The sequence below is a fragment of the Siphateles boraxobius genome, unplaced genomic scaffold (assembly GCF_051911475.1).
Source record: "Siphateles boraxobius isolate OS27281-9 unplaced genomic scaffold, OSU_SipBor_1 9, whole genome shotgun sequence".
Lineage (NCBI taxonomy): Eukaryota > Metazoa > Chordata > Actinopteri > Cypriniformes > Leuciscidae > Siphateles > Siphateles boraxobius.
In genome coordinates this window covers 5,766,955-5,786,919 of record NW_027509219.1, presented here as the reverse complement: position 1 = coordinate 5,786,919, position 19,965 = coordinate 5,766,955, and the positions used below count along the sequence as shown (strand labels likewise).

The following is a 19,965-nucleotide window of genomic DNA, read 5'->3' as shown; positions in this document are numbered from 1 at the left end:
ATTTTGATTCAATATACAGTATGTACCATATATTGAATCAAAATTCGATAAAAAAATTTAACAATTTTTTTATCGAACCTGGACCCCAAGAATTGATTTTAATTGAATTGTGAGCTTCAAAAGACCAGCCCCCACACACTTCTTGAATTCAAAAACAGAATGCAACATAACATGGGAGTTTTGACTACTTGGAACTACAAATTAAAAAAAAAAATGCTGTACTCATTTTCTGTTTACTACAGACCAGTGAAAGTCTTTAGTTCTCTCATATGTAAATACAACAAACAATATAGTGACCTGTGATTCTGTGACTAATGTAATGTTTTAGAATGTTCTTAATTTGTGGGCTTTCTTTAGTAAATATTAACATACAGTTACTTGCGATTGATTAATTGAGCACATCATGTACAGTATATAAGTAGAGAATTTTTGAGGTGTGTTCAGGGTGTACTCACACTTGATCTGAACTGTGCCCGAGCACCCAATTTGACACCCAAGGTCCAGTTCGTTTGACTAGTGTGATCACTCCATACTGGTCATGGGTGCAATATGCTAAACCATGCCCTGGCCTGCTTGAAGAGGTGGGCTGAGGTATGCATGAAATGTGATCACTAACTGTGCCGGAGAATTTAACAGCTACTACTTGTGTGTGCTCTACTGTAATCATTACAACAAGCATCTTCTATTACTACTTGGACAAGAGCTCCTTTCTTCCTGTTTTCTTCAAAACATGAAGTGTCATCTTAATGACATATGCATGCTCAGGCCCGGAACATTAAGTGCAATGTGAGTGCAGGCCTGTGGGAAGGGGGTACAATCGTGGTTGAGCACGGTACAACGTAACTGTTCCAAATGTGAGTACGTCCTTACTTTAAAGTATACAAATATTGGGAAAAGTCATGTTTTGTGTTCTGTTTTTGCTTCTGACTCAAGCTGAGCCAAGATGAAGCCACTACTTTCTATGATGAGCTGAACCACCACATATTCGAGTTGGTTTCCAGCTCAGATGTGAATGAGAAAAAAGGCGGTATCCTTGCCATAGGTGAGTATGAATCAAATGAAAATCACTCTCTACTTCATATTTTTTATTTTTAATAAAATAATGGAACATGTAAACTTATGTTACCTTATGTTTCCATTTTGCCTGATCAAACTAATTTTGCTTTGAAAGTGACTCACCATTGCATTGCTTGCTTCAGAAGTGATGTTATTGTGTAATGGCTTTTTCTACAGTGAGTTTGATTGGTGTGGAGGGGGGAAATGCCACCCGTATCAGCCGATTTGCGAACTACCTACGGAATCTGCTTCCCTCCAGTGACTCAGTGGTCATGGAGATGGCCTCTAAGGCCATGGGTCACCTGTCCATGGCGGGAGACACCTTCACTGCAGAGTATGTGGAGTTTGAGGTGAAGAGAGCACTCGAATGGCTGGGAGCAGACAGGAATGAAGGAAGACGGCATGCAGCGGTGTGTAGAGACACTTAACTGCATCATATTATATAGTCACAGTGAATTGCAGTCTGTTTGAAGCTCTTAACATTGTAAACCCTGACATGAAATACATTTTTTTATATAAATCTTTAGTTAAAAAAAATATATATAAAGCATAAGTGTTTTTTGTCGAGTTTCATAATTTATATATGGTTTGCAGAAATTTTTTACTCACTAGCGACTATGGCTAGTGGTTTTCCAATGTTACTAGCCACTCAGCATTTACACTGGCCACAATTTTGACATCCATACCATGGGGAAAAACCATGGGGTCATCTAGATATTTTTTATATTATCCAAATTATAATTTGGCAGCAGATATATTAGGCTGCTGTCACTTTCAGACCTGACACACGGATTCATTATTCTGTTACACATGCATTTTCTTTCTCAACTGTTTGCGTTCATTCAAAACAGAACTGACTGCGTTTACATGAATGCATACCAAGACCAGCATTTTTTTACATTATTTTTTTGTTTATTGACTGTTTAAGTCAAGTCAAGTCACCTTTATTTATATAGCGCTTTTTACAATACAGATTGTTTCAAAGCAGCTTTACAGAGATAACAGGAAAATAATGTTGTAATAGTATTGTTAAATATAAAATTAAATGTCCCCAACTAAGCAAGCCAATGTCGACAAAAGCCAATGGCGACAAAGGCGAAGAAAGGCGAAAAAGGCGACAGTGGCAAGGATCCAAAACTCCATCAGTGACAGAATGGAGAAAAAACCTTGGGAGAACCCATGCTCAGTCAGGGGGCCAGTCCTCCTTTGGCCAACGAACGAACAGTGTATGATTATGATTTAGGCAGCATTATAGGTCAGAAGTCAGATGGGATCAGATTTAAGCACAATAAGCAGCGAAAGAATACTCAATTTAGACCTGAGAGAGACGGTTTATGTGTGAGCACAAAATATGCGGACTTGAGCAAAATTATGCACAATAAGTGCAATCCCACCCCAAAAATTCAACCCCTATAACGCCAAAAATATTCATCTGGAGCAAATGAAAAGAGTGAAGCGGGTTTGTGTGTAACTCTTTGTCGGAGAGATGAGAGAGAGAGAAAGTGCAGTGGGAATTGTGTATATATTCTGCAGAAAATAAGTATTGGAAGCGTTTCAGATATTTCAGTATCGATATGTATTGAATTTTTTCTATTTGACAACACTACATTGCACTTAGTTTTATATTTCAGATGCCTTTTTAAAAGACTACAATTGAGAAATGTATATATTAAATATAAAATTCGACCAGCCAAAGTGGCTAATAGGAATGACTATGTTACATGCTACTGCTGAAATCCATCTGCATTTAGCGGGTTGGCTGGTGTTAATGTCAAGCCCTGATAGTATGATGTAGGAGAATATAAAACTCACACTCAAGGAAGAAAAATACAAACACACAGAGGTCAAAACTGAGCAAAAATAGGAGATTTGGTGTGGTTACCGATATTTATATTGCAAAAAATAAGATTAAATTCTGATCGCTTGTAATGTAAAACAATGAGATCTTTATAACAGTATAGCAGACAACATAAAATGCATAGACATATCAGTTGTCACTCTATTTCTCGCAATAATTTGTATTAGTAAGATGACATTTAAATGCTTAGTTTTATGATTAAAGCGATGTAGTTTTTATTGTGGGGGGCAAACTTATAATGCAATGCAATACAACAATGATTTAGAGATGTACAAACGAACATCCCTTAAAAGCTTTTGTAGATAGTCAAGTAAACTTAAGTTGGATCAGATTATTGTGTACATCTTGAAATTTAACAATAAAAAAGTTATTCGTTATGTAAACTTTATAAATATCAGTAAAGATTTCACAGCAAAAAGAAGTATGTACCACAACCTGAAGTTGGTCATTTTAAAATTATACAAAAAGGCTTTTAACTTGCTAAAACACTTTTCAACATGTTTTCAGCAGTATTGATCATGTTGATAATTTGTAGGCCATAGAAATTTCCGTATCAAATATGATAAAGTAGACGAAGAGTAGCATTTTTCCTAGGATTATTTTAAATTAATGCCATGGATATGTTGCGATACAATCTTTATATCAGAATCTTTTCAACTTTATTGGTTATTTTAGCTTCCTGAACAGTACTAGTCTCAGTCTATGTGATCTCATTGCTCTCCTCAGTGACCAACGTGTGACTCCACTGACCCCACTTGGCACTGTGTTTTTCTTTCAGGTGCTGGTTTTGCGAGAGCTCGCCGTTAGCGCACCTACATTCTTCTTCCAGCAGGTGCAACCGTTCTTTGATAACATTTTCTATGCTGTCTGGGACTCCAAACAGGCCATTCGTGAGGGTGCAGTATCTGCACTCAGAGCCTGTCTGATCCTCACCACACAGAGAGAGACCAAAGAGATGCAGAAACCACAGTGGTACAAGGTCAGAATCAACACAGCTTTAACTGTTTTCAAATATGTTTGCTTGAATGCTATGGGTATATGGGCACTCACACATTCTATGTATTTTGTTGTCATTAACAGCAAACATTTGAGGAAGCCGAGAAGGGTTTTGATGAAACTCTGGCTAAAGAGAAAGGCATGAATAAGGATGACCGTGTGCATGGTGCTCTACTCATTCTCAATGAACTAGTGCGAATAAGCAGTATGGAGGGAGAGGTATGACACTAAACATACTACGGGCAGCATGACACAAGATTACCTCACCTTACCCTGCCTTACTAAAGCTTATTTACTGTTTCTTTTATTTTCTTTGTTCTATTTTATTGGTTCTTTCGTTTGTTGTTTCTCTTGTTTTGCCTTTTACTTTTTCTTTGTTCTTCCTTTCGTGCTCTTGTTATCTTTGGCCATTTTAAGTTGTTCATTTGTTCATCATCTTGTTTTCCTTTTGCATGTTCGTTTCTGTTTGTTTATTTAACTTTTGTTTCACAAATTTTCCTTGCTTTGTTTATTTTTGTTTCTTTGTATTTTTCATTTTGTTTGATCTTTCACTCATTTGGCATAATTCGTTGCTTCAATGTTTTTACTTATTTGATTAATGATTTTGGTTGTTTGCCTGAAGCGTATGAGAGAAGAGATGGAGGAGATCACACAGCAGCAGATGGTTCATGATAAGTACTGTAAGGAGTTGATGGGTTTCAGCACTAAGCCTCGGCACATCACACCCTTCACCAGCTTTCAGTCAGTGCAGCCACAGCAGTCCAATGCTCTGCTGGGGCTGCTGGGATATAGCACACCACAGGGCTTTCTAAGTTTTGGAGCTGCACCTGTTCCCTCTAAAAGCACCTTGGTGGAGAGCCGGTACTGCAGGGAACTGATGGAGGAGCGTTTTGACCAGGTGATTGTATTTATTACTGTAGTGAAGAGGAAATTAATTTTTTGAAAGAGACTAGCATTATTATCTGTTTTCTTTCTTTTTGATTCAGTCTACCATTTAGGGTACGTTATATGTGCATTGCAGAAAATATATTTTTTTATGGCTTTCAACGTTAATTTTAATTTTTTTCCAGTTTAAAATATTCAACACAATTAATGCAGCATCCGTTCATTTTTGTCATCCTTTGGGCAGGGTTATATTATATGATCCCGCTCTTATTCATGCAGATGCTTTTAAACCATTCAAGCGCACAAGACAAAAGAGAATGGGCTACCTGTAAATTACCTGTTTGTGACAAACACAAGACGCAAAGAAAGACACGCGCCGGTATGGTGTGCACAGACAACATGCCAGAATACAGTTCTCTTTTGCGCTTGAATGTACAATAACACACACAATTATGCCAAAATATCAGTTTTGTGACATAAGAGCAGTCTTAAATTAGTTAAATAAAGTCTTAAATGAATGTTAAGAGTTGTGAGAGAATGAGACACCTGTGAGATCCGAGTCATGTGCAGCAGTGGCTGGTTTTAAAGGGACAGCAGCCAATAAAGCTTTTTGTTAGTAAAGTTAATCAAAGAACAAAGGGAACAGAGAAACTTACTCACTGCTCTTGAATAAAGAACTTTTGTAGCTTTAATGTGATGTGTAAAGTCCAGGGGTCAGAAAGCAAAAGTCCATAAAATATGTTTATTCCACCCACGAACTCAGCCAGCTGATTTCACTAATTAGTTCTATCTCCTTTCTGAGAAACTGTGCTAATTAGCAAATCCAGGTGATTGGAACAAAATACTGAGGAGGAATTTTACTTTCTGAACCTGGCTTTAATAAAGACGGGTCTATATTTAATTTACAATTTATGTAGTGCAGACTGTTTGATAACTTTATTCAATTTCTGTATATTTCATACCTGTTAAGCCCAATTTATACTTCTGCGTCGAACTTACGCCGTAGCTACGCCGTAGGCTGTGCGTAGCGCGCGTACCTCTTCGGCGTACCCTGACGTGCACCTCTCCAAAAATGTAACAACGTGTCAATTCTACGCAGACGCAAGCGCTGTGATTGGTCTGCTCAAACCGCTTCCTCGGGTTTCACATGCTCCCTCTGCGTGCGTCAACGCGGACAACGACGCAGAAGTATAAATTAAAACCAAAGCGTAGGCTACGGCGTAGAGGCTCCGGCGTAGGTCCGACGCAGAAGTATAAATCAGCCTTTAGACAGGAAGGGCACAGGTAAATATGACATCTATTATGGGTTTATGTGAGGATTGTTTGAAGTTCACTTAAATTAAAAGTTATATTTTTTAAAGCCTAATTAATGTTAAAACATGTATAGCTTTCAATTACACTGTAATGTTGGATGGCTATAATTAATGTTTAAATTTGGGGGTGGGGGGGTCTTGATTCATAAAAAGATGCCAATTAAACAAGTATTTAAAATATACTGTCTTTATGTTGTCTCTACATTAATTTGGAGATTAACTGTGATATTACATTATAAAATATATAAACTAATATAAACCTTTAAAAACTTAAGTGTTTTTAATTTAGATTAATCGCAATTAATCAGGAAAATTGTGATTAATCGCAGAACAATTTGTGATTAATCAAGTTAAATTTTTTTAATCGATTGACAGCACAAGTTTTTTTCTAACTGTAAAAAATAAATCACAATTTTGTCAGGAAATTTCTAGAAGGAAGGACTCGAGCCGACAGATGTTTAATTAGACTTTATTTAATAAATAACATTCAAAATTTACATGGCGTGAGGAGACTTTCAGCCTGTGAGGCTCTGGGCCAATTCAAGGAGAGAAGTCAGAAGAGTAGTCAGCCAGGTAAGGGTCAAACCAGTTAACCTGTCAAAACAGTGACCAAGTCCAAGTTGTCAATGAGAGAGAGGAGGTCAAAAAGGCAAACAGATCAGATCCGGAGATCAGTCAGTGATAACAGGACAATACAGGATCATGGTCAAGGACGAGTCCCTGACAGATTTATCATTTAAGGCAGGGGGCTTCAAAATTTTTCAGGGCAAGGACCCCTGAATATTTTAGAAGTGAAGACTGGAAGGCAAATATGGATTTTTTCTCATATTTCAATTTTTAATCATGAAAATCTGTGTGAAACATTTTTAATTGAAATATTCACAGCTTAAATGTACAACTATGTTGAATTTCAGACCCTAAAAATCCAAGCCCTGAAAATTCAATGCATTAAAATGCAAGCGATTGTTTTTTAAGTTAGTGCAATTCAACATTATATTTCGGCAATATGGTTCTCTGGTAAAGTGCAGATGTAATGCGTAAGCAAGCAATGACTTCACCATAACAAGAATAACAATGTACAGTGAGACATCTAAGATTATTTAAGATTAGTCTACTTTGACATTACTTTTTTAACTGTAATGGAATATCAAAAATATTTTTCTATTAATCTGTTTGTCTGCAATTACATTCCTTGTATCTATTTTGACATGCCATATTTTTCTCCCGTGTTAGTTATCACTATGTCAATTTCACGAGTGAATCACACATTTATATGTAGATTTTGCAGTGTGTAATTGGCCGTTGGTCCTCTTAGCAGCATAAAAAACAAATATTTTATTCAATGGATTATATATATATATATATATATATATATATATATATATATTTAGTTTGTTTGAAATTTCTTTGATGTTCCTTAAATTACAGTTTTTGCAGTGTCCTTTTTTAAGTGAATGATAATCGAGTTCACAAGAACTTCAGAAAAAGTTTTTTTTGTTTATATTTGATTTCCTTTAAATTTAAGAAAATATAAAAATTTTCTTATGACCACAAATATTCTGTAAACTGTTACTAACCATTTGTTACCAAACATTTTACTAACCCTTTGCAACTAAAAAATGGTTTATCACAACAATACCATGCAGCCATTATCATATGACCTTTTTTTTCCCCACTGAGTCTAGCTGGCGCTATAATAAGCAAATTTACATGTTTGCCAATGTATGGACCAAAATCAATACCCTCAAATCAAATGGTCATATAGAATTCCTGAATTTTCTGAAAAACATACTTTTTCAAAAAAGGGTGTTTGTCTTACTCACTTGGAAATTGGAATGTATTTAAAATAAAAATAAAAAATGTTTTGATTTGTCAAATTTGAGCTAATATATGATTCAGAAATTATCTATATTGTCTAAATGGCAGTCTAAATATGTGTTTCAGTTTCTGAACTTTTCGCATTTTTAATAGAATTTTATGTTGCAATTGTGTTTCTGAATAATGTTATGAATGGAACAAACTGCACAAATGTCATGACATTATGGCTCTGCTGTTGTATCAGGTGTGCCGTTGGGTGCTTAAATACAGGACCAGTAAGAATCCACTAATCCAGATGACTATCCTAAACCTTCTGCCTCGACTCGCTGCCTTCCAGCCTCACATTTTTACTGGTAACCCACCAACTGATTTTTGATATCAATAATTAAATGTCTTTCTAATTCAGTGACACTTTATTTTTAACAAAGCTTCATTTTTAAAATATATTGTGCTGCTACTGTGCATATTATAATAATACTTTAGTTAGGCTTTACTTTTTTTTTATTGGCTTTATGTATTTTTTTCTTCTATCTTTTCTTTTTCTTCTACCCTCAGATCAGTATTTGCAGGACACTATGGGGCACCTGCTGGGCTGCCTGAAAAAAGAAAAGGAACGGACGGCTGCGTTTCAAGCATTGGGTCTGCTGGTAGTGGCTGTGAGGGCCGAAATTCAGCCCTTCCTTACCAAGATCCTGGAGATTATTAAAGCTGCACTGCCACCTAAAGACTTTGCACACAAGTAAGAATCTGAAACCATCCAAATCTAAACTTTGTTCAGTGCACAGCACAGATCCAAGCACTCTCTAGAGCCCTAAAGAATGAAAGCAATAAGAGGGCATACAGTGATTATGAAGCATAGGAACCATACAGCTTCAAATAATTTATTGGTTGTTTAAAGACTATGGCAACGTTAATATCCATGCTAAATAAATTATTATTCGTTTTTTCAGTTGATCCCAATGCAATTGGCTGTTGATCAGTTTCTTTCCTGTGTTCATGTACAGCATTTTCACTTGACGGCTTGTACCATAGACAAAAGTAATGAAGCCACTATCATAATGTTTAAGTACAACTGTTAGTACAACCAATAGTCAGATACTCTGATTTATTATTTGCTTTTTTTTTGTTGTTGCTAATTTGCTATCATTATTTGCTATGTTCGGCTGCAGGCTGTTTTTATAATTTTCGGAATGGGGGGCGTTCTCATTCTAGAGAGCATTTTGTATTTCCCTGGGAGCAAAAGACTGTCAATTTTAACAATTACAAAATCTGATAACATTTAATTTCGTCAGCTTCTAGGAGTACATCTTTTAGTAATATTAAGTTAGTAAGTTTTCTGTCCAATGTTTATTAGTGCCAGGCAACATGATAACAGTTCAATATAAAATTTAGCTCATATATATACTAGTGTTGTTACTGTTTCACTAAATGTGAAAAGTTAAGAATGTTGTAAATGTTCTTTTCTTTTCTTTTTCTTCCTCTGTCCTGTGTTGTAATCTTTTAGGAGGCAGAAGACTATGCAGGTGGATGCTACTGTGTTTACTTGTATAAGTATGCTGTCCAGAGCTATGGGGCCTAGCATTCAGCAGGATGTCAAAGAACTTCTGGAGCCTATGTTAGCTGTTGGTCTCAGGTACTGTACCAGTCAAACTGAGTTAGTGTTTTATTCTCATTTTTTAGTTATTGAGAATAAAAGTTATTATTAACTAATAATAAAACTACTCAACATAAATGCAGTTGATTGTGCAAAAACGTTTTGCTTGGATTCTACATCAGAAGTCTGCTACCTGAAGTGTCACGAAGAACTCATGATGTTTCATGGTCCTCGGGTCTGGTTCGGGTTTGTAACTAAGAAAAACTATATGTAGTTAAGGCTTAAGTGCCGTCTACTGTGTTGTGGCCGAAAGAGCGCATACTGTGTATATATATATATATATATATATTAGGCTTGGGCGGTATCCAAATTTTGATACCTTCAAACCTCCTCCCTATTTTACCGGGGTATACGGTATTACCGTGACTAATTAAAAATTATGACATAAGGCCCAGACAGCGTCACCAAACTGTTGGCTTGTGCCTACACCGTTCAGAAACTGAATACCAGATCGGGCAAAAAAAAAAAAAAATCAAGGCCAACCCGTGCACGTTGTGTCTGATCCCGGCTGACGGCATTAAATGTAATAATGCCTACGGCTCGTAGGCCTATTTAGACTAGACTATTTTTAATACGTGGGCCGTTATAATATTTTGGCGCCAAATAATTTTTTAACCCATGTGCTGAGGGGGTGGTAGATATAAATGCTATTTATAAATGAGCAAAAATGGGACAATAATAATATTTAATTATTTTAATTATGACAATTGTATTCATTTTATTAATTACTTTAAATTAAATTAACAAGCAACAAGCAAGAAGTGCATTTGATGGACACGCATCCATTGATTTTTATTAATACAACTTTTCTGTCAGTGCTGCAAAGATTAAGTTGACGATCAACATCTCCTAGTGAACGCGCATATAGAGAAATGCAAATCATGGATTACATAATCAGAAGGTATAGACTAGCTTTTTTCTTTTCGTTTTGAATTGTTTCGTTTAAAGAAATTGTTGATTGATATCTCCGTAGTGAACGCGCCTATAGAGAGAAATGCACATCATGGATTAATCAGAGAGTAGCCTATGCTGCCTATATTTCTTTTCCTTTTGAATTGTTTCGTTTAAAGAAATTGACAAATCGCCATCTCCATAGTGAACGATAGAGAGAAATGCACATCATGGATTACATAATCAGAGAGTAGGCTAGCCTATTTCTTTTCGTTTTGAATAGTTTCGTTTAATTTGATGATCGCCATTTCCGTATGAACGCGCATAGAGAGAAATGCACATCATGGATTAAATAATCAGCGAGTGGCCTATTTCTTTTCATTTTGAATTGTTTCGTTTAATGACATTTCAAGCTTTATTTAGATATCTGTCATGTCTGTGAGACATACACTGAGTTTCGGTTAATTTATGATGAGATTTCAATGCAAGTGACCGCGGCGCGCCAGCCCACGATCATGTCATGATTATGTTGTCTGCTATATTTGATTCTTATTTATTATTGGTTGATAAAAAAATTATTAAAATTAAGATACAATTTATACAAAACGAAATTCACTTTAAAGAAAGGCCATTTACAAAATGAAACTTAATTAAGTGGTCAATGACTGACTCCCGATGCATCCCATCTTACTCGTGCTGTTCAGTTTTCATTATCAACGTAAAAAAAAAAATTACATTATAATATTTTAACAAATATAAACTAATGCGCTTATTTAATGAACTCGGGGCAAAATGCATCCTCGCAGCAGTGAGTGGGTGGTTGTTTCGGAGATGCTACATTAGGTAAGAGGTGTTTCCATCTCTCGCGGTCACCTTTTTTATTGCAACATTTACATATTGCCTCGTCAGTATTTACCACCTCTCCCTTCTCTCTCTCTCTCTCTTTCTCCTCCACACTGTCACTTGATGACAACTACATAAGCATTTCTAGGCATTGAATAAATTATATTTATATATTATATATAAGTGCTGGTAATGACGGTATTGAAACTGATACCGTTGCTATTTTAAGACCCCGCGGTATACGATATTACCGAAATACCGCCCAACCCTAATATATATATATATATATATATATATATATATATATATATATATATATATATATATATATATATAATTTATATATTAATAGAACTGTTTTTTGCATAAGCTCTCGCGCGCTCTTTCAGTCACAACACAGCAGACGGCACTCAAACCTTAACTATGAGTGCGATAATGCAAACAATTACTGAGGGAAACCGTATTACAGTGCCAAATGATGCAGGGAAAGCTGCACTGCAACGAATAATACTGAATAGGCCTAAAAGGAAAAATATTTGGATAACAGGTGAGCCAGGGGATAACAAAATTATACATAAATCTCTAGATAAATCTTGTCGTTTCAACCAATGAAAGCTCAGCGGTTACGTGTAGTGTAGGTCTTACAAAGCTGTCTTGGCTTACATCTCTACAGCGAGATTTCGGGTTCAGTCTTAAACTTTAACACTACCGTTCGGGTCGGGTCAAACGGGTTCGGGCTTCTGTTTAAAGCTTGTGCAGACCTCTATTCTACATGCAAAAAGATTTAGACTTAATTTCCTGTGTCATCTGTCTGATTCTCTCCCTCTCTTCTCTTTAGTCCTGCTCTCACCGCAGTGCTTTACGACCTGAGCAGGCAGATCCCACAGCTGAAGAAGGACATTCAGGACGGTCTGCTAAAGATGCTTTCACTTGTGCTTATGCATAAGCCTCTGCGTCACCCAGGTATGCCCAAGGGCCTGGCATACCAGTTGGCATCACCCAGCCTGACCAACATCCCTGAGGCTAGCGATGTGGGCAGCATCACCCTGGCGCTGCGTACTCTCGGCAGCTTTGAATTTGAAGGTACAAGACACTTTAGATGACACTTTAGGTTAAAATGCCATTTTCTTTTCAGTTTATTCATGAATTATGATTTCTTTTCCCGCAAAAATCTACTATTAATTATGTACTTTCATTAATCGTGTCTTAAAAGGCACCTATTGGTCAAGGGCAGAGATGTCCAATCCTCTTTCTGATGGCCAATATCATGCAAAGTTTTACTAAAACCTTTTCCCAACACACCAGCCTGGAAGTTTCTAGTAACCTGGACTATCACCTATTGTAGTCAAGTCACCTTTTTATTTAGCACTTTAGGCTGGTGACACTGGCTGCGTGGCGTGAGCATGGCGTTTCTGTTGCGTGTCAGCTGCGTGGCGGCTGCGTCGCGTTTTCTGTGTCTTTGCACACCAGAAACTTGTCTGACGCTGTGCTGCTGACACGGATCACCCATGTTCGACATATGGGAGAGAGTTGTGGAAGCCCTATACTTCATGTTAAGCATAAATATAAAGCCTACTGATAAAGACACTGTCAGCAGTATTGACAGCAAATTAGACTACAGAATATTTCGTTCTGTATTGACAGGTGCAATATTTGAAAATTGATAATTTTTTATCTATTTATTTTTAAATTATATTTATATCTGAATTTATGTCAAAACCTAGACGTTCAACCATCAAAATGTAATTTATTAATATGTATTCGTGTACAAAATAACATATAAACATCTTTTCCTATTCTATTTTGCCTGGAAACGCTTCCAACACGTGTGAAAAATAGGCGTCGGTTCTATTTCTAGCATGCACGTGTTTTCCGCGCAGCACAAAGCCGCGCCTGAGAAGTGCCTCACGCAGGCAGTCTGCAAGCTCTAACCTGTTAACATGGGAGCCGAAATAAAAACGGACACGCCACACAGTTGAGACGCTCACGCCACCCAGCCAGTGTGTCACCGGCCTTATACAATACAGATTTTTTCAAAGCAGCTTTACAGTGATAACAGGAAAATGATTTAATGATGCAAACAGTTCATTTCGGCTGTACAGCAGCTCTAAAAGAAAATAGTGTCATTGGTCAGCTGAAGTCAGTTCAGTGTTGATTCTGTTCCAGTGTAAAGATCATTCATTATTAAATTAGTTCATTTCATCTATAAAGTAGTTCTGCAGAAAATAATGATGTCATCGTCCAGCTCCGTTCAGTTCACTTCTAATTGTGTGGGATCAGTCAAATCAATAATATTGTTAAATATTAAGTGACCCCAACTGTGCAAGCCAGAGGGGACAGTGGCAAAGGACCCAAATTCGATTAGGTGACAGAATGGGGAAAAAAACCTTGAGAGAACCAGACTGGGTGTCAGTTGTCATCTGGCCAAAGAATAAACACTGTGTAATTATGATTCAGGCTGCAGCACATGCCAGAAATCAGATTGTGGATCGTAGCATTCAAATATTTCATCCAGTTCCTTTTTCTTGAAGATCGGATTCATCACGCCAGTATGGAGACGAAACTGGTCATAGGTCTGTGCAGAGGGCTTGTCTTCCTCTTGTGGTTTTTGCTAATGATCTGTGCCAATGGCTGTCTTGTCAACGAGGCCTTCACAGGGGATTTAGTTAATAGGATCTCAGCTGACGTTTAGGGCTGCGTTGTGGTCGTGTCTAGGTGCAGGTCCATCATCTGATCTGGGTACAAAGCGAATAAGGCTGACTACGGTAACCTCGGGATAAACAGAGAGACTAATATTAGCATAGATGCCATTCTTCTTACTATGTAACAAGTACATTGGGTGTTATGGGAAGTGTTCCCGGTTCCGGTTGGGTTGACCTAATTTATTCAGCCTAACAATCCTTTAACGGAGGTGAATTATAGAAATTTGATCATGCAGATGCCAGGTTAAAGAGATGTTTTGGTAACACTTTATTTTAAGGTGATGTAGTTACATTTTACTACATTTACTTGCGCACCGGGGGAAAGGTCCTGCAATTAGACTGGATGTCGCCACTCTTTTCACACGAACAGCAAACAGTGGAAGACGGACTAGGGAGAGCACTAAAACAGTGCCCTTTAACTTCTGCTGAGGTCACACCTCTCGAATTTGGCTTGACCGAGAAAGGTGTAATTTCCAATCGGGAAAAGTTCCTTTGTTTGGATGCTGACTCATTTGCGTGATCAGAGTGGGCTGGCAGTTTTGTGTCCCTTTATAGTCTGATTAATATAACAAGTGTACAATGCATGTTACAAGGAGGAGATATACGCCAATGTTAAACAGAGATTATTTTGATAGGCAGCAAGATACAGATGAGGTTACAAAAACTAGTATTCCATCATAAGGCATATCTAAAACAGTATACAATACTATATTCAATTCTCAGAACAGTATACGATTCTTTAAGCGCAAAGAAAAATTATCATCAAATGATGATTTGATGGTCTGGATAGAACAGTTATTGCTATAAAGTATTTACAAATTGTTTACTACAAAATCAAAAGTTAAAAAAAAAAAAATCTAGACAGACACTAATATTCCCTAAATTCGGCATATTCAAATGGCAGACCGTGATCCAGGTCCGGACCTTGGCTTGGTTCCAACCGGCCCGAGACATGACAACTGTTGTACCATTTTACAGTTTCCAGTTAAAGTGAGCAGCAAGTCAAAACAACGGAGCGGTTGGAGCACCACAAGTGCTCAGGGTCCTTTATGGTAATGAACTTTCGGTGCTATGTAATAATTTTACCCAGAGGTAAAATCGCTTAATTCAAGCTCTTTCTGTTCAATGCACTTTGTTTTTCCTTGCTAAAGACACTAAAGCACTGAAGAGCTGCAGATGAAGGGGTTATTTTTACAAGAGTAGTAGAAACACAGTGATCATTAAAACTGAAGGATACATTTGCTAAAACACTGCAGAAAAGAACAATGCTGCAAATATAGTTATTTTATCTGGCATATATGACTCTGACCGTTCAAACCAGGTTTGTGACAAGACGTTTTTTCATCTAGATTTAGCATTATTAATCAGCATGTAAGAGCATTAAAAAAAATACACAAATGATTGCTATAATTGGGAAAATTCTTTGTAGATGGCAGGAAAAGACAACAAAATCTTTGAAATGTCTAGTTAACTTTTTTTTTCTGCTCATGATGAGGGCATTTTGATTATTATGTACAATGTTTTTTTTGTTTTTATTAGATACTTATTTTAAGCAAAATATAAAAATAGTCCAGAATTCAAGAGGAACAACTCTGAACCCTATACGGTATCTTTTCTGTCCCATGGCATTCTGCCTTACATATGTATCTAAATGAAAAAATAATAATTGCTTGATAAAACATCTGATCTAACCTTTTAATATTCATATCTAATTGGGGCTCAACTGATCACTTACACTTTCTTTAGAAAATATAATTTTTTTTCTTTCCTGTTTGGTTAATTTTTAGGTCACTCCTTGACCCAGTTTGTGCGCCACTGTGCTGACCACTTCCTGAACAGCGAGCACAAGGAGATCCGCATGGAGGCAGCACGTACCTGCTCACGTCTGCTCACCCCGTCCATTCACCTCATCAATGGCCACGGACATGTAGTCAGTCAAACCGCTGTGCAGGTGGTGGCTGATGTTCTCAGCAAATTATTGGTAGTTGGCATCACTGACCCAGGTGAGAGACAGCTGTTGAAATGTATATTAGCTTATAGATTATGTATATACACATTTCTGTGTGCAAGTATGTTTACACTCATACAAATGTAAATGTATATGTCCATAAATTGAATGAAGACGTGTTGCCTATGCAAATTCTACTTAAGAAATAGAATTACATAAGTTGAGTTTTAGGCAGTAAAGTTTAATGCATAGAATCTGAGGCTCTATTAATAGTTTAATTTAATAAAGGTGTCATATAATTCTATTTTAAAGCTCATTATTATGATTATTGGGTGTATTAGAATAGGTTAACATGCTTTAATTTTTTAAAAATACATTATTTTTCACATACTGTACATTGTTGCAGTACCTCTATTCCCAGTCTGTCTGAAACAGTTGATTTCCAGTTTCTACAAAGCCCCTCTTTCCATAACACGAGCTTCAGCTTCCATGGCTTCTTAAGCAATTGTAAACAGCAAACAGTTATGTCGTCGGTTTTACCATATCAGTTCAAGCCTGAGTCAGATTCTGAAAATGTGAGTGATCAAGCAGATCGATCGGAAGCAGCCTTGCAAGCACGACTTGTGTAGTGCCGGCGTTGTATTCTCACAGGTTCAGGAAGCTGTACCCCATAAAATGCGCTGTACCAAACTAACTTTTGGGTTGTACTGGTCAGGAACAGCGTTTAAAAATAAAACCTAACCAATGATTCCTAATGTCATTAGTTTTCGGCCAAGGCCAAAAAATTGTCACATCTATCCTGGTTAACTCCTCAAGGATTACTTCCTTGTTTAATGGGAGTTAATGGGTGCTTCTCGATTCTTATTTGTGCATCCTTGCTTTTTTCCCTTGCTTCCTAACTCCACCACCTTAGGATGTGAGGTAAGGGTACAAGGATAGAAAATGAAGGTGTAGGAATCAAAAGAAAGCTTTAATGTACATTGGAATGTTCTTGATCACTTAAGCATAATTTCAAAGCATCATCAGCTGCACTCAAGGGCCCTTATGTTGTTAAAATTTGGTTAAGGAATTAATAAAGCAAGATTTCCTGTTGAAATATACAGTATAATATGTATGGTTTATTTAAACTACAAACTGCCATGTTCACTGTGAGAACCAGCTCACTGTACTCCTCCCCCTTACAACGACATACATTTTGGATGCTGTTAGATCCAAAATGCTTGACTTGAAGAGAGAGTACTTTAGGTACTTTATTTATTTTTTGGACAACAACCATGTATTTCACTGCAGTTGCATCTTACTGTGTGAGATGAAATAGTCTATACTTTTCCCGTAGCTTTCGCCAGCTCTTAGACACTTGCTTGGCATTTTTCTGCTCTTTTCTTTGCAAAAAATCACAAGAAGCTTGAAGTGAAGGCCTTTTTATTTCAGGGACCTTGTTACAAGTCCCTTTCCAATTTTTTTTTTTTATAGTATGCTCACCATTGTGCAACAATTATTTTTTTAATACTATTTGACCGTTCTCCTATTTTGTATAAAGAAATAAATCTCCTGACCATTCTCTTCAATGTGGTTTCTCTGTTGTCAGCATGAATCTAAGAATGATTCAGTAACAGATATATAACGAAGAAAGGACTCCTACTTCAATTTTGACCTCAACATACTCACTTGTTGATCAAAAAAATTCCTTTAACTTGCATGTTTTATTAAGTTTTAATTTTGTAATTTCTGGAAGGTGTACTCATTTTTCCAACACAACGTTTTACCATTTTGATACCATTTTTTTTTCTTATTTTCCTCTTTAATATTGACATGCTTTTTTGGTAACTGATCTACCAGATTTTTAATGTGAAATCTTTTATGTGAAGAGAAATGGCTAAATTGTAGGTTCAGAGGGGGTGTACTTATTTATGCTCTGCACTGTACATGTGTTTTCCTCTCAGACCCTGATATTCGATACTGTGTGCTGGCCTCCCTGGACGAACGCTTTGATGCCCACCTGGCACAAGCAGAGAACCTCCAGGCTTTGTTTGTGGCACTTAATGATGAAGTGTTTGAGATTCGTGAACTGGCCATCTGCACTATCGGCCGTCTTAGCAGTATGAACCCTGCCTTTGTCATGCCCTTCCTGCGCAAGATGCTTATTCAGGTATTTAAATTTTTTCACAGCACATGCCTGTATTTGAAATGACAACCTACCATAGTACTCATACTACCCTTATATATTTTCAATATTCAGTGCTCCTGACTAATATATGAGAGTGTTGGTGCTGGTGCCACCAAGTCGTACAAGTTGTGTCATTTCTACAATCTAAAATTAATATAATTTTGTTTCTTAAACACAAAGTAGGGGAAGCCTTAGGTTCAAAGGTAATTCAGTACAGATAACTTCTGCAGTACAGTTACTATATCTAATTTAACCAATAAATTGAGTTAAAATAGAGATGTTAAAGATTGTGGGATACACTATTCCACAGTGTTCTCTTTTTTTTATACTTCACATTTTGCTGAATGTAGTTGGTTATAATAAACTCATACTAATACTAACACTGCAGAATTGTTACGAGAAGTTTTAGCCATTCTTTTCTATGACTTTACTTCATCTCAGTTACCAACAGATGGCAGTGAGTAAATGTTTTTCTGCTGAAATAGCAGCTTTTTTGTTTCACCATAGCTCTAGTCAGCCTTGTCTGACTCTGTTTTCCCTGGCACCTCAACAAATTCACTTAACTGTTGGCTAGCAACTTGTACATCTTTCATATTGCTTGGTAATCTTTAATGTTAAGTGTGCTGCTATTTTCTGCCTTCTCATTAGAAGAGTTCTTGTTTTATTTGTTTTTATTATAATATAATAGGGTCTCTGTTTAGATCAAATAATAATTGTTTTGTCACACATTTGTTATTAATGTGTTACACAATTGAATAATGCCAAACTTGGTACTGTCCAATGCAATAAAACGTTGTCCAGATCCTGACTGAGCTTGAACATAGCGGTGTGGGCCGAAACAAAGAGCAAAGTGCCCGCATGTTGGGTCACTTGGTGTCTAATGCCCCCAGACTCATCCGCCCATACATGGAGCCCATTCTCAAGGTACAGTCACATCCTTAATACCACTGCATGTGTTTTAGGGATGTTGTCAAATGTGTTGTGAAATTAAGTAACAGGAAGTTTATTTGTTTGCATTTGGAAAATAGCCAAAATAATTTCTGCAGTCGAGATTCGAGAAATGTTAGTGTTCCTACTAATATTATACGTTAATTTCAGAATGAGGACTTTCACAGTTTAATCCACAGCATGACTTTTCAAGAATCATTATTTGTTTTCTTAAAGTTCCCTGTAAACAATGTTTTAACTTATTTTATTTTTTTAAACATTTGTAAAACTCGATAAACACACAGACTTTCATTAGAAAAGAGAAAAAAAATTGTTTAATATGGTCAGCATATAATGTAGGATTGGTCAGTAATTTTTTGCAAATTGGGGCTTAGCTACCGATTAATTATTGTCTCGTTTATGTGACAATGTGTTGTTTAAGAAAACATTTTCAATATAGTTTTGTTGCTATTAATAGTATTTTATACTAAGCATAATTATAGAGGTACATTTTAAATTCATTATGATTCCCATATCTAATAACTTTCCAGTCTTTTTTCTGGATGTAGATATTGTGATGGTCTTAAAGTGTGACTAAATGTTTGGGATGTATTTTTCCAATTTTGTTCTTCACACAGGCCCTTATCTTAAAGCTGAAAGATCCCGATCCAAACCCTGCAGTCGTTATCAGTGTTTTAGCTACCATTGGAGAACTTGCCCAGGTAATGGATCATTTTCTTGCCTGATCTTTTGACATCATCTACAGTACCTTTAAGATAACCATGACTATATCCTACTCAGTGCTGCTCAATATTTAGGAAACTTTCATGTGAATGGTCAGGGTAGCTCTGTTGAGAAGACAAACATAGAGACAGAATGTTTATGGACATTGGGTAAGAATGGGTAA

General features: G+C 36.6%; 1 protein-coding gene across 1 annotated transcript in view; it reads left to right on the top strand.

Moving 5' to 3' along the window:
• The window catches only part of mtor (mechanistic target of rapamycin kinase), a 234,686-nt gene that overhangs the window by 25,155 nt on the left and 189,566 nt on the right, over positions 1-19,965 (top strand). Inside the window, exons 3-15 of the mRNA XM_077224547.1 lie at positions 934-1,042; positions 1,234-1,466; positions 3,693-3,893; positions 3,995-4,129; positions 4,533-4,808; positions 8,171-8,279; positions 8,482-8,665; positions 9,431-9,559; positions 12,153-12,397; positions 15,804-16,019; positions 17,908-18,113; positions 18,933-19,055; positions 19,697-19,780. Of these exons, the coding sequence (XP_077080662.1) occupies positions 934-1,042; positions 1,234-1,466; positions 3,693-3,893; positions 3,995-4,129; positions 4,533-4,808; positions 8,171-8,279; positions 8,482-8,665; positions 9,431-9,559; positions 12,153-12,397; positions 15,804-16,019; positions 17,908-18,113; positions 18,933-19,055; positions 19,697-19,780 (2,250 nt within the window). The remainder of the gene's footprint in view (positions 1-933; positions 1,043-1,233; positions 1,467-3,692; positions 3,894-3,994; positions 4,130-4,532; positions 4,809-8,170; positions 8,280-8,481; positions 8,666-9,430; positions 9,560-12,152; positions 12,398-15,803; positions 16,020-17,907; positions 18,114-18,932; positions 19,056-19,696; positions 19,781-19,965) is intronic.